Source organism: Pristiophorus japonicus, chromosome 4, assembly GCF_044704955.1.
Source record: "Pristiophorus japonicus isolate sPriJap1 chromosome 4, sPriJap1.hap1, whole genome shotgun sequence".
In the NCBI taxonomy this organism is placed as follows: Eukaryota; Metazoa; Chordata; class Chondrichthyes; family Pristiophoridae; genus Pristiophorus; species Pristiophorus japonicus.
In genome coordinates this window covers 253118388-253131501 of record NC_091980.1, presented here as the reverse complement: position 1 = coordinate 253131501, position 13114 = coordinate 253118388, and the positions used below count along the sequence as shown (strand labels likewise).

Below are 13114 nucleotides of genomic sequence, written 5' to 3'. Positions count from 1 at the left end.
GATCTCCTCCTTGAATGCCTTCCACTGCTCTGACACTGATTTACCATCAAGTAGCCATTTCCAGTCCACTTTGGCCAAATCTCATCTCGGCTCAGCAAAATTGGCTTTATCCCAATTGAGAAATTTTTTTCCTGGTCCTCTTTTGTCCTTTTCCAGAACTACCCTAAATCTTATTAATTATGATCACTAGCACCAAAATATTCTCCCACTGATGCCCCTTCCACCTACCCCTCTTCATTCCCCAAAACCAAGTCCAGAATGTTTCTGTGCATTGGAATTATTTCATATGATGTAGGTGCCTCAGAGCAGCATGTGATTAATACTTATCTCATGTAAGTGGAATAAGAAATTATTTTACCTGTATGACATCAAAGTACAAATAACAATCAAGAACCCTGGCTAATTCCCCTTCTCCTTCCCATAGCCCAAGTACACCAAAGTTAGTTGTAACTCCCTGACTACAGCCTCGCTTGCATTTAGCTAACTCACCAAGGATTGAAACTGGACTCTCCCTGGTGTCTAAGACTTAATGCCACACCACACATTTACATACCAAGCCATTGAGGGAACCTGCTAAGTTCACCCATGACTTTGGTACTATTGAGTTATTTGTTCATATTCAACACATTTAGATAAGTATAGGTTTCGATACGTGAAGAATTTCTAATTCAGTAGAAATATTTATAATTTGAAGTTTTATGGCCTCCATTTCAGCAGCATCTTTTGTGTGCAATATATCCCTGAAACCCAACTAAAAGATAAAAATTAGAAAAAGAAAAGTTGATATAAACGATAAATGGAACTACTTATTTCAACTACTTATTCTGATTTATTATATTTAAATGTTTTTTGCAGTAATGGAAATAAACCAGTTAATCACCAAAGAATTGTTACTGGAGGCAAATGAAAATATAAATAAATTGGAAGAAGAGTTGCTCAATGCGAGAAACCCTGAAAAAGATGAAGAGTACCATGAATACACAATGAAAGTTCGAGATTTCAATCTACTCTGTGATGCGCTTGCTAAACAAATAATGTCCATAATCACCAATTCAGTCACTGTAGCTAAAGAAAACAGTAGCATTTTGTGTTTGGCATTGAAAGTTATTGAACTGGAAGAAGCAGCCGATAAAAAATGGCAAGAAAGGACAAATCATCCTGATGCTAACTGTTTCAGAAGACCCCGAAAGTGGCAAGATTTGTGGCGAGACACAGTTACAAAAAGTGTGGAAGAAAGGATAGCTAATGTGCCTTTCTGTACAAAGGAGCAAACAACATCGTGGCTTTCATTACACTTATCAAATCTTCAACAGATTATTTTAGAAGACTTGCAAATTGTGAAAAATTTTGTACAAAAATGTTACCCAGAAAAATACAATATTTTGAACATGTATGTAAACTGCTATCACAAGACTGTATCTTCTCACCTGGAATGCATCCAACAGAAACCCCTGGAACTGAATGATCTTTATTCATTTCTCAAGTGGATTATTCACACATACAAAAGGTATATTAAGTTCTAAATAATTTTGTTTTGTATTAGTTTATTAAATGATATGAAGAAAAACAATTTGTGAACATTATGTCATGCTTATGAACTCATGAATAATGCCAAAATGTTGTTATAATAGTAACAAAACTGCTACAGTTATTCTGTATTGCCACCAGGGGACAGCACTGAATTTGTATAAGTATATAAGAACATAAGAAATAGGAACAGGAGTAGGCCATACGGCATTCCTCGAGCCTGCTCCGCCATTCAATATCATGGCTGATCTGATCATGGACTCGGCTCCACTTCCCTGCCCGCTCCCCATAAACCTTTATCCCCTTATCGTTTAAGAAACTCTCTGAATAAATTTAAGACAGAAATAATGTCCCAGCTTCCACAGCTCTCTGAGGCAGCGAATCTCACAGATTTACAACCCTCTGAGAAGAAATTTCTCCTCATCTCTCGTTTTAAATGGGTGGCCCCGTATTCTAAGATCATGTCCTCTAGTTCTAGTCTCCCCCATCAGTGGAAACATCCTCTCTGCATCCACCTTGTCAAGCCCCCTCATAATCTTATACGTTTCTATAAGATCACCTCTCATTCTTCTGAATTCCAATGAGTAGAGGCCCAACCTACTCAACCTTTCCTCATAAGTCAACCCCCTCATCCCCGGGGTCAACCTAGTGAACCTTCTCTGAACTGCCTCCAAAGCAAGTATATCCTTTCGTAAATATGGAAACCAAAACTGCACGCAGTATTCCAGGTGTGGCCTCACCAATACCCTGTACAGCTGTAACAAGACTTCCCTACTTTTATACTCCATCCCCTTTGCAATAAAGACCAAGATTCCATTGGCCTTCCTGATCACTTGCTGTATCTGCATACTATCCTTTTGTGTTTCATGCACAAGTACCCCCAGGTCCTGCTGTACTGCAGCATTTTGCAATCTTTCTCCATTGAAATAATAACTTGCTCTTTGATTTTTTTCTGCCAGAGTGCATGACCTCACACTTTCCAACATTATACTCCATCTGCCAAATTTTTGCCCACTCACTTAGCCTGTCTATGTCCTTTTGCAGATTTTTTGTGTCCTCCTACACATTGCTTTTCTTCCCATCTTTGTATAGTCAGCAAACTTGGCTATGTTACACTCAGTTCCTTCTTCCAAGTCGTTAATATAGATTGTAAATAGTTGGGGTCCCAGCGCTGATCCCTGCAGCACCCCACTAGTTACTGGTTGCCAACCAGAGAATGAACCATTTATCATGACTCTCTGTTTTCTGTAAGTTAGCCAATTCTCTATCCATGCTAATATCTTATCCCCAACCCTGTGAACTTTTATCTTGTGCAGTAACTTTTGTGTGGCACCTTGTCAAATGCCTTCTGGAAGTCCAAATACACCACATCCACTAGTTCCCCTTTATCCACCCTGTTCATTACATCCTCAAAGAATTCCAGCAAATTTGTCAAACATGACTTCCCCTTCATAAATCCATGCTGACTCTGCCTGACCGAATTTTGCTTTTCAAAATGTCCTGCTACTGCTTCTTTAATAATGGACTCCAACATGTTCCCAACCACAGATGTTGGCTAACTGGTCTATAGCTTCCTACTTTTTGTCTGCCTCCTTTTTTAAATGTAACCAGTCTCTCACTGCTCTAAAAAGTTAAACTTGCATACATTTAGGTTCAGCAAATATGCTTGAGGATATGATGTTGATCTGTTTTTTTTAAATTATTTTTAGCTGTCATGTGTACAACATTTCTAATCCTTATTAAAATATTTCTTTTTTCTGTGGATGATCACATTCCGCCTGATTTTTTTCCATTGACTCTGCTATCTAACACTAAACTCATGCTCTATATTCTTAATACCGATGGTATTAATGATATAGTTTACACAAAATACAGCTTGGATCTAATCTGGTTAATGGAGGGTAATCAAAAGTATATCTTTACAAGAACATAAGAAATAGGAGCAGGTGTAGGCCATACTGACCTTTGAGCCTGCTCCACTATTCAATAAGATCGTAGCTGATCTTCTACCTCACCTCCACTTTCCTGCACAATCCCTTATCCCGAGGTTCCCTTAGTATCCAAAAATCTTATCGATCTCTGTCTTGAATATACTAAACGACTGAGCATCCACAGCTCTCAGCAGAGAATTCCAAAGATTCACAACTGTCTGAGTGAAGACATTTCTCCTCATCTCTTTAATGGCCAACCCCTCATCCTGAGACTGCGACCCCTAGTTCTAGAGTCCCCAGCCAGGGGAGACATCCTCCCAGCATCTACCCTGTCAAGTCCCTTAAGAATTTTATGTTTCAACTCGGTCACCTCTCACTCTTCTAAACTCTAGAGAATATAGGCCGAGTCTACTCCATCTTTCTTTATATTAACATCACCTCAAAGATGCATCTTTCAATTCTTTTATTATTTTAGTTATGGTACTCGCTATCTGCTTTAATATTCCCACCCCCCCCCCACACTTTTTCATAGAGCCTCACACTCTATGCGTCATGCGTTGGTCAGTAGAGAACACAGGGGAACGGCTCCCTGATCTCTACCAATTATAGTCTGATCTACTAGGAAGTCAGCACAGCCTTGGTTGACTTGTCTTAATATTTCTCTCCTAACCAGGGGAACAAACCTTGTTTCCTCCACAAAAGACTTAACTGACATATTTGACATTTTTGCAGGTAATTGTGAGCAGGTCGCGAAGCTGGCGGACATCCACTCTCAGGTCGCTGTTTAAAGGGAAGGCCTGCAGCGCCCCGGGCCGCCATCATTGTTTGTTGGCCGAATCTTGGGTTGGCTCGACCATGGCGGCCCTAGCATGGTCAGGTCTGCCATCGTGCAGTCCGGCCCAGTGGTGGCCACCAAAGGGCCGTGCAGAGTGCGCAGTGGCCCTCCACTTTAATCCAAGGGGAGGAGGGTTGTAGCACATCAGTGCTACGTGGAGCATCCGCCTAGCGCTGCACTCAGCGCCGCATGCTTTCTTTGAGGGGTGGTAGGCCCAATTCAGTGTTGGGGCGGGACTTCTGCGCCGGGCGCTAAAAGTCCCGGCCCGGAAAGTTACCAGCCCCAATCGGTGCGCGGGACAATTTCACCCCCTAAATTTCTGAAAATCTAGTGCCTAAATTGTGTCAATTTGTTTGCAGTGGAGATGTTATGAGTCATCCTGATCTTTCACCGGAGGTGAACGTACAAGAACTTGGTCCTGTGTTAGACCAAAAGATTATAGAAAATATCATGGACAGATATGTTGAAGCATTGAAGGTATGAATTAAATGACAAATGGTATTATTCAACTGATTTAATGAAGGTGAATAACAAGCTGTAATCATCGACACAAGTACAATACATTTTAGATTGAGTTTCTCACACACTGTGCATAATGGCTTCCTCTTTTCAATCACAATCCTTTGCATAACAAGATTAGTTTACTTTTTGTTCCCGGACCTAATCCCTCATACACTAGGCATGGCACAATGTCCTTTCAAACAGCTCTTCTGGAGCTGGAGCTGGAGCTGGAGCTGGAGCAGGGCTTACTAGTGTGGGCCAATGAATGGGGAAAGAATGGTAAGAACAGACTAATGTCTTTCTAACTTCTGTCATTACCATCTCCATTCGGCCCATTATCCCTTTTGTCTCTCTGATCTCTCCTGTCTTCCACCCTATCACAGACCTTCCCTTTTGTTCTTTCCTCCCCTCCCCTTTCAGTGCTCCTTAAGAATCTGTTAATTTCAAACATTCACCAGTTCTGACGAAGGGTTATCAACCTGAAATGTTAACTCTCTCTCTCCACAGATGCTGCCTGACCCGCAGATATTTTCTGTTTTTATTTCAGATTCCAGCATCTGCAGTATTCAGCTGTTGTAAGAATAGTTTGGGCTCAGCTTGACTGAATTTAGACGTCATGCTAGATTTCTAGCTAAAAATGTAGCAATTTCTTTAAGGCATGTAGGGATCTTGCAGAGCTTTGGAGTAGGACGTCTGCCAACCAATGCAATCCCAACTCTGGCCCCATGTTTTCTTTAATCAAGGTCATTATAGTACAGACGCGACAGCTGGCAACAAACTGGAAGCGTTCTGTGCATGCGTGCTGCCAGTTTGTCACAGGAGCAGGATCATTAAAAAAAATTTTAAAGCCAGGAAGCAAGACGATGTATTTAAAAATAAATTTAAAACATTTTAAAAACAGCAAGGGAGCGGGCTCGTTGGCATGATCGTTTTTTAAAAAAGGCAGAAACATCACACTTCCGGTTGTTGGAGTGCGCAGTACGCTTCTGCGCAGCTTCTGGTTCATTGGTAGCAGTCACTCCTCTCAGAACTATTAATACTCAGAACAGCTCTCAGAACTATTAATGCTCTCTATTGGGAGTTTGCCTCACAGTGGGGGTAAGGAAACCAGCACGGCTACATAATTTAACTCTGCAGCAGCTTAAAAGGCCAGGCTGCCTCTATTAATTTGGGGAGCAAGGACTTTGATGCATGTCTGCAATAAAGAAATAAAGGGCTCAATTTTCCGCAAAGCTGTTTTTTGGCTTACTTGAAGAGTTATGCCTGTTTTTTGGGGGCTCAATTACGTCAAAAAAAAAATCATCCAAGTTTCCCCGTTGAATTCTTCATTTTGGCGCAGCCTAGCCTGTCGTTTAGTTTTGGGGGTGGAGCTCAAGATCTGCGCCAAGAAGATTGGGTTGCCACGGTAACCAGGGACACAATGCGGGCTGAGGCTGGAAAGTGAAACATACAGCGAGCTCACAGCAACCTGCACAAGCACATTACAGCAACTTACCAAGCACATTAAATATTGCAGCAACTTACCTCCATTAAATTATTAAAGTGTAATGACAAAAGTCTATCTCTTTCCTCCCCTCCCGCCCCCCCCCCACCTCCCAGTGCCGGTTCCTATCCCAGGCCGAATGCTCTCCCAACGCCGGTCCCCACACCTATCCCTGGCCGAATGGGCTCCCGGTCCTTGCACCTAACTATGCCCGAAAGGCTTCCCTCCTCTCTCCCACTCTCTCTCACCTCTCTGCTGCTGCTGCTGCTGTTGCTGTCGGGCATCTGCTGTGCCGATTTACTTACCTGTGCCGATTTTCTTAACTCACCAGAAGGTTTTTGCACAGAGGCCACATACGCCGTCCTAAGAAGAATTGGAGTAAATCGGAGCTGGCCAAATTTGCTTAACTGGCCAGAATTGGTGCAGGTGGCAGGTCACACCCCCATGACACACAAAAACCCTAAAAAAATCGTAACTAACTGAGTTATGCTGGTGCACATTGATTGGGGAAACTTGTATTTTTTAACTTGGGCCAAAAAAAGCGGCACTTAAAAAACGGCGCTAATCACTGGAGAAAATTGAGCCCATTGACTTACATTTATACAGCATATTCACGACCTCTGTGTCCTAAAGCGCTTTACATCCAACAAAGTACTGTCCTTTGTTCCCTCAGCTTCAGGGCTGTCCAATCCCTCTTCACATATGCGGCTATTTACTCTCGTGTCCAAGTAATGGTTAGTTAGTGATAGCAAACCTGAGGGAAGTGCACAAGGTGACGTACAGAGCATGAGTCGCTTAATTGCTGGAGGTTGAAAATGAGGTGGCACTTGTTGACCAAAGTGTAAGGAGATGTCTACCCTTGGCTGATGGCACTTGCCCAAATCTTAGGAGATTTGTATGTAAAAGTAGGATGCTTGTAGCACATTAAATATACATACAGTCAACTGAGGATAGTGCCACAGATGGAAATGGCACTATCTGTTGGAGGCATCTATAACACCATGATGGTTGTATCTTCAGCATTTCAGTCAAGCTATATAAATGAGTACATAAAAGGAGAAAGAATGATTATCGTGTTTGCACAGATATCTTGTGCTGTAAGAGTGCTGAACAATTATATAATAAATTGTTCATGTCTCATTGCTGAGGAATATGGGCGATACGTAGCAGAGGCTACTGGCAGTTTACATTTGTCAGCTGCTTCATACTCTGTCCTTGCATGTTTTTTTTATAATCTAACACATGCCCTCTTCATCTATCATTCCAGATTTTCAAGTTTCCTTTCTAAAGATGAAAACATTATTTTTGGATGGTCTGTTCATTTTTAATAGGCTGCTATTACTGCTCAACTGCTCCAGTACTAGGATATTCCAGTGAGGAACAAAAGTGTTAGATCTCTTAATTTTCAATGAGATGCGAACTCTGGTTGTAGATCTTTAAAGTAGTTTTATTCTGGCAGCTGCAACAAGCTACTGGCTGATTGCCAGTCCTTTGTCCTTCTAAAACACATGGCAAAAATGGCTGTTCTTATCCTGGATCAATTTACAGAAATGAACTCGCCGCCTTTGACCTTATTGGCTCAATTGATATATTGTTAACCCCTAATTGGCTCGCTGCCAAAGGTCCTGAAATGTCAAGTTGATTGATGACTTAATGCAATGTGCTCACTAGCATGTAGACATGGGGTCTGTGTTTTCTCAACTCTGCAGCCTGTTTGAATTCTCTGTCAATCCCCCCCTTTGATTCTTTCACAAACTGAATCATAAAACATCAGGTATCACTGGTTAAACATTCTACAAAATAATTTCATACATGTTAATAGTTTTCTTCTAAAATTTGTTGATGTGTTTCGCTACATGTCTGGACTAGTAGCTTCCACACACATTTACATCAACCCGAATTCCATCGTGGCCACAATGGAAGTCTGGTTTTAGTAGGTTAATTAACCTCATTCCAATTTAATCCAAATCAATATCTTAATTCAACAGTAAACAACCTTCCCTTTAAGCATAACATACCCCTGTGCCATGTACAAGACAGTCTGCTGGGACCTGCAAGGTGCCTCACCTGCGGGATAGCAGCTACAGCCGCCTGGTTGCAACAACATTTAATCAACATAAACAAACAATATAAAAGTAAAATAATTACAACGAATAAAATTAAATCTTCCACCAATGAAGTTTCTATTGAACCTAGCCATTCAGTGGCTCCACTCCACAAAGTGAATGATGGGGATTTCTAAAGATTTTCTACCTCTTTTTGGATATGCTCCGCTGTGGGTAATTTCTTCGGAGCTATCTGGGATATATGTGCAACACTCAGTTCCGAGTAGGGTGCACGTACCCCTCCCTCCTTTTCAGCCAGAATGTAGTCAAGGGCCAGTCTATTCTGTAAAGCTACTGTGCGGATTGCTACCATTTCTGCATTGATTTTAGGGCCTCTGAAGTATCATTGGCTACCCGTTCCACAACGGATGCCATGTTAATAGATTCCCTTGTCAGTTTGGCGGTCCCATATCTGGGGATCAGAATGGCAAAGAACCTCTCTGTTTCTGTGATAGCTCTCTTACGATGGTGTAGATGTTCTGACAGTGACTTTATATGATACATATATGGCACAATGTAGGCTAAATAGCAGGATCCTGTCCAATTCTGGGGCAGCCAAGGGTAGACCTTGTGGCCACACACTCAATAGGTGCCATTATATGCAATGAATGTTAGCTGTTTCTTTGTCAGGAACACTCCGGGGTCTGTCTAGGCTTTTCCATCTGTTTTATTCAGAATCCCCGTTACGTTAAAAATTCCCACATCGGCCCAGTTTGGACGGTTCCGTGGCTTGATTACGTTATAATACCGGGAGCAGTTACTATATCCCATATTTTGGCCTCCTTTGATGTTTCTAATCAGACAGACCGATTCCCCCGATCTTCCTACCCCCGTTGTATTAGTGATAACAAAAAATGGGGGCCGTTTGGAATTATTGTCGCACGGTTGGTACCCCCCTTCAAAGGTAGTCAGATTGTAACCTGCTGACTTCCATTTACATGCCCAGTTTTCCATATCCTGAAACACATTGCCTGTTTTGTTTTGATTAATTATCCACTCAGCCATTTCCGAGATATTCAAGGGAACTGGCCTCAAGGGAATCCCTCCCTTTGAGTGAATAGGAATATGCGCACACACCCAACAACTAGAAATGTTACTTTGTTTCGCATAAATGTATGACATATGTGCAGAGGGTCGGCTAGTAAGAAGTAGGCAAATGCCTCGAATACCTGCAGTCAGTAGAACATGTAAATTTATACATTTTGGCAAAAAGTAATTGTCCTTATCAGATTTCAGCTTCAGTTACGGGTGCTCGTTTAACGTGTGAGGCGTGGATCCAGGCTTTCTTTCCTTGGACTTTAACAGCTGCCTGGGTGGTCAATAACACTTGGTAAGGTCCCTCCCACTTGGCACCCAAAGGTTCTTTATGTAACTTTTTCACATAGACCAGACTCCCAGGATGATGCCGTGTCCTCCTTCGGGTGGATTACCCCAAGCTGCCGATACCTGTCGGGAAACAGAACTAATAGCATTGGTTAGGTCCTGACAGTATGATAACAAACTGTCACTCATTAAGTGAACATCAGCTTTCCGTAAATCAATAGTTCCTGGCAGCGACATGGGTCTTCCTGTTATAATTTCAAATAGCCTTAGATCTGTAGTTCTGTTCGGGGTTTCCCTAATGCTACATAGCACTATTGGTAGTGCCTGGGACCATGGTGTTCCTTCTTGGTGATATTTGGCAAGCTGTTGTTTCAGAGTTCGATTCATTCGCTCTACTTGTCCTGATGGTTGTGGGTGATAAGGACAGTGTAAATCCCACGGAATGTTCAGTAACCTACAGACTTCTTGGCAGACAGCATCTGTGAAGTGTGTTCCCTGATCTGAGTCAATGCTATGCGGGACTCCCCATTGGGGAATGTAATCCTTACACAAGACCTTTGCAGTGTGATTGGCTGTGGCTCTTTTAGTTGGGACAGCTTCTACCCATCTAGAGAATCTGTCAACCATGACAAGAATGTTAGTGTATCCTTGGCATGGAGGGAGAGATATATAATCAACCTGCAGATGCTGGAATGGTCCGACAGGGACAGGGGGCCTCAGTTGGGGCATTACCGTGATGGGTCCAGAATTATTTTTCTGTCAGACCACACAGCTGGGCATGTTTTTTAAATTCCCGACCCCATCAGCTTTTTTGGAACCGTGCCGTCATCTGTTGTGAGGCCAAGTGTCCCCACAAGTGGATCTGTTGGGCTATAAAAGGCATAAGCGCTTGTGGCGCGACTGGCTTGTCGGTAACTCTTTGTCTCCAGACACCATCTTCGCATAGCTTAATTCCTCCCTCAATCCATGTCCATTTTTCCTCTCGGGAGCACTCGCCTTGCATTGTTTGAAGGTCTCGTGTCAGAGTCCTGAGTGCTTTCAATCTTCACATCTGTGTTGGTTCTTCTGGGGGAGCGCCCTGTGAGGTGGCATTTTTAGCTGCCTGGTCGGCTAGGGCATTTCCCTGTGCTTACGTGGTATTTTCCTTGGTATGGGCCTTACACTTCAGGATGGACACTTCCTGAGGTAATTGTATGGCCTCTAGTAAGTCTCGGACTTTTTTTCCATTTCGGATAGGTGTACCAGCAGCAGTGAGGAATCCTCTTTTCCGCCATAACAGACCAAAGTCGTGAGCGACTCCAAAAGCATAACGTGAATCTGTATAGACATTAGCTGTCTGTCCTTCTGCTATTCGACCATGCTTCTGACAGGGCCCGTAACTCGGCCTGTTGTGCTGACGTTCCTGAGGGTAAACATCCTTTTGCCACTATCTCATATAAGGTTGTAACTGCCCATCTTGCTTTTCTGGTACCATTATCCACAAAGGAGGAACCATCTGTAAACAGGATGAGGTCTGGGTTGTGCAGAGGCTCCTCTGCTGCTAAGGCTGCTGCTTCTGTTTCTTTTAAAATCTCCACGCAGTCATGCTCTTCACATTCTCCCCCCCCCCCCCCCTCTTGCTCCCTCGATTCTGACGTCAGCAGCATAGTTGCGGGAATAACCGGGCTGGCCCGGACGATATGGAGATTTGGAGCTTCCAAAACTGCTGTGCAGCGGGTCCATCTAGCTGCTGTCACCTGAGACATTCTATTCATAGACAGCAAAGCGTGTACGCTGTGGGGACACTTGACAATCAGCTTTTGGTTGAGGACTAGACCCGCAGTGATCATTACCGCTCGACATGTAGCTTCCATGGCCCTTAGGCAACTTCCCCATCCGAGGGCTACCGCATCCAGTTTTGCCCAATAATAGCCAATAGGTCTTTGCCGATCCCCATGTTCTTGTGTCAGTATAGCTGTCATGTATCCTTCTTTCTCATGGACAAACAGGGTAAATGGCTTACCACTGTCGGGGATTCCCAGAGCCGGTGCCGAACACAAAGCCTTTTTCAAACTCGGGAAGGCCTCTTGCTGTTCTTTAGTGAGGTTGATGGCTTCTTTAGAGGCACGTTTCCCCTTTAAAATATCATTCAATGGCTGAGCAAGCTGTGTGAAGGAGTCAATCCAATTTCTGTTAAAGTTACACAATCCCAAAAAGGACCTTAGTTCCTGAATAGTGGTGGGTTTTTTTAGCGGCCTGAATGGCTACAGTTCTATCCTGGGTAAGTTCTCTCTTTCCTTGTGAAATCTTTTGTCCCAGGTATACAACCTCTTCTTGGGATATTTGTGCTTTGTCTATGCTGGCTTTATGTCCTTTCAGCCAAAGGTGGTCCAGCAAAGCTCGTAAATCTTGTTCATGCTGTTCTTCCGTGTTTGAAGCTAGCAGGATATCATCTACATATTGGATGACTGTGGATGACAGGGGAGGTAATTCTCGCAAATGGCTTTGTAAAGCCATGTGGAATACAGTAGGGCTGTTGTGAAAACCCTGCGGTAACCGGGTCCAAGTATACTGTTGTCCTTGGACCGTGAAAGCAAACCTCTGTCGAACCTCCGGTGCCAGAGGCACCGACCAAAATCCGTTGGCCATATCTATAACCAAGAAATATTTATGTTCCGGTTTGAGGGCATTAAAAATGGTGGAGGGATCTGCGACCAAAGAAGCTTTTTGATCAATACACTGGTTAGCTTTCCTATAATCGATGGTCAAACGCCAAGTCTCATTAGATTTCTGTACTGGCCACACGGGGCTATTGGAGGAGATATGCGTTTTAATAAGCACCCCTTGTTTCTCCAATTGCTGAATAACCGGTAAGATTCCCACGATGGCAGTTGGACTGAAGGGATACTGTTTAGTGCATGGAGGCTTGGTCCCGGTAAATGACGCAGGCTCCATCTGGAGTAGGCCACAATTGTTCTTATCTTTAGCCCATATCGGGTGTTCCTTCAATTCTTCTTTCTTCAAAGTTCTAATTGACCATGTCACCCGACCATCCTCGAAATGCAACGATGAATCTACTTGGATTCGAACGTCCATTCCCAAAAGGGGTTGATCTACTGCGCCTATCCAGACCGGCGTGGTTATTTCATGTGGACCCAGCCCTATAAGTACCGGTGTTGTCCTTTTAATTTCCATTTTATGGCCCCCAACTCCATAGGCTGTACATGCCCTACCATCCAACGGCAAAGAGTCTCCATATTGTAGGGGTAGGCATGTTAATTCCGCGCCTGTGTCTAAAAGACAGTCAACATCCTTATTGCCCACCCTCACAGTTATATATAGCCCATCTCCCCTCTGTTGTATTAGTGCGAGGAGTGGGGCCAGGGCGGGCTCTAATTGTTTTTTGCTATCCCAAGTAACTCCTTCTGTT

General features: G+C 43.3%; 1 protein-coding gene across 1 annotated transcript in view; it reads left to right on the top strand.

Moving 5' to 3' along the window:
* The window catches only part of LOC139262771 (exocyst complex component 3-like), a 259308-nt gene that overhangs the window by 187723 nt on the left and 58471 nt on the right, over window positions 1-13114 (top strand). The window contains exons 4-5 of the mRNA XM_070877921.1: window positions 856-1507; window positions 4653-4770. Coding sequence (XP_070734022.1) covers window positions 856-1507; window positions 4653-4770 — 770 coding nt within the window. The remainder of the gene's footprint in view (window positions 1-855; window positions 1508-4652; window positions 4771-13114) is intronic.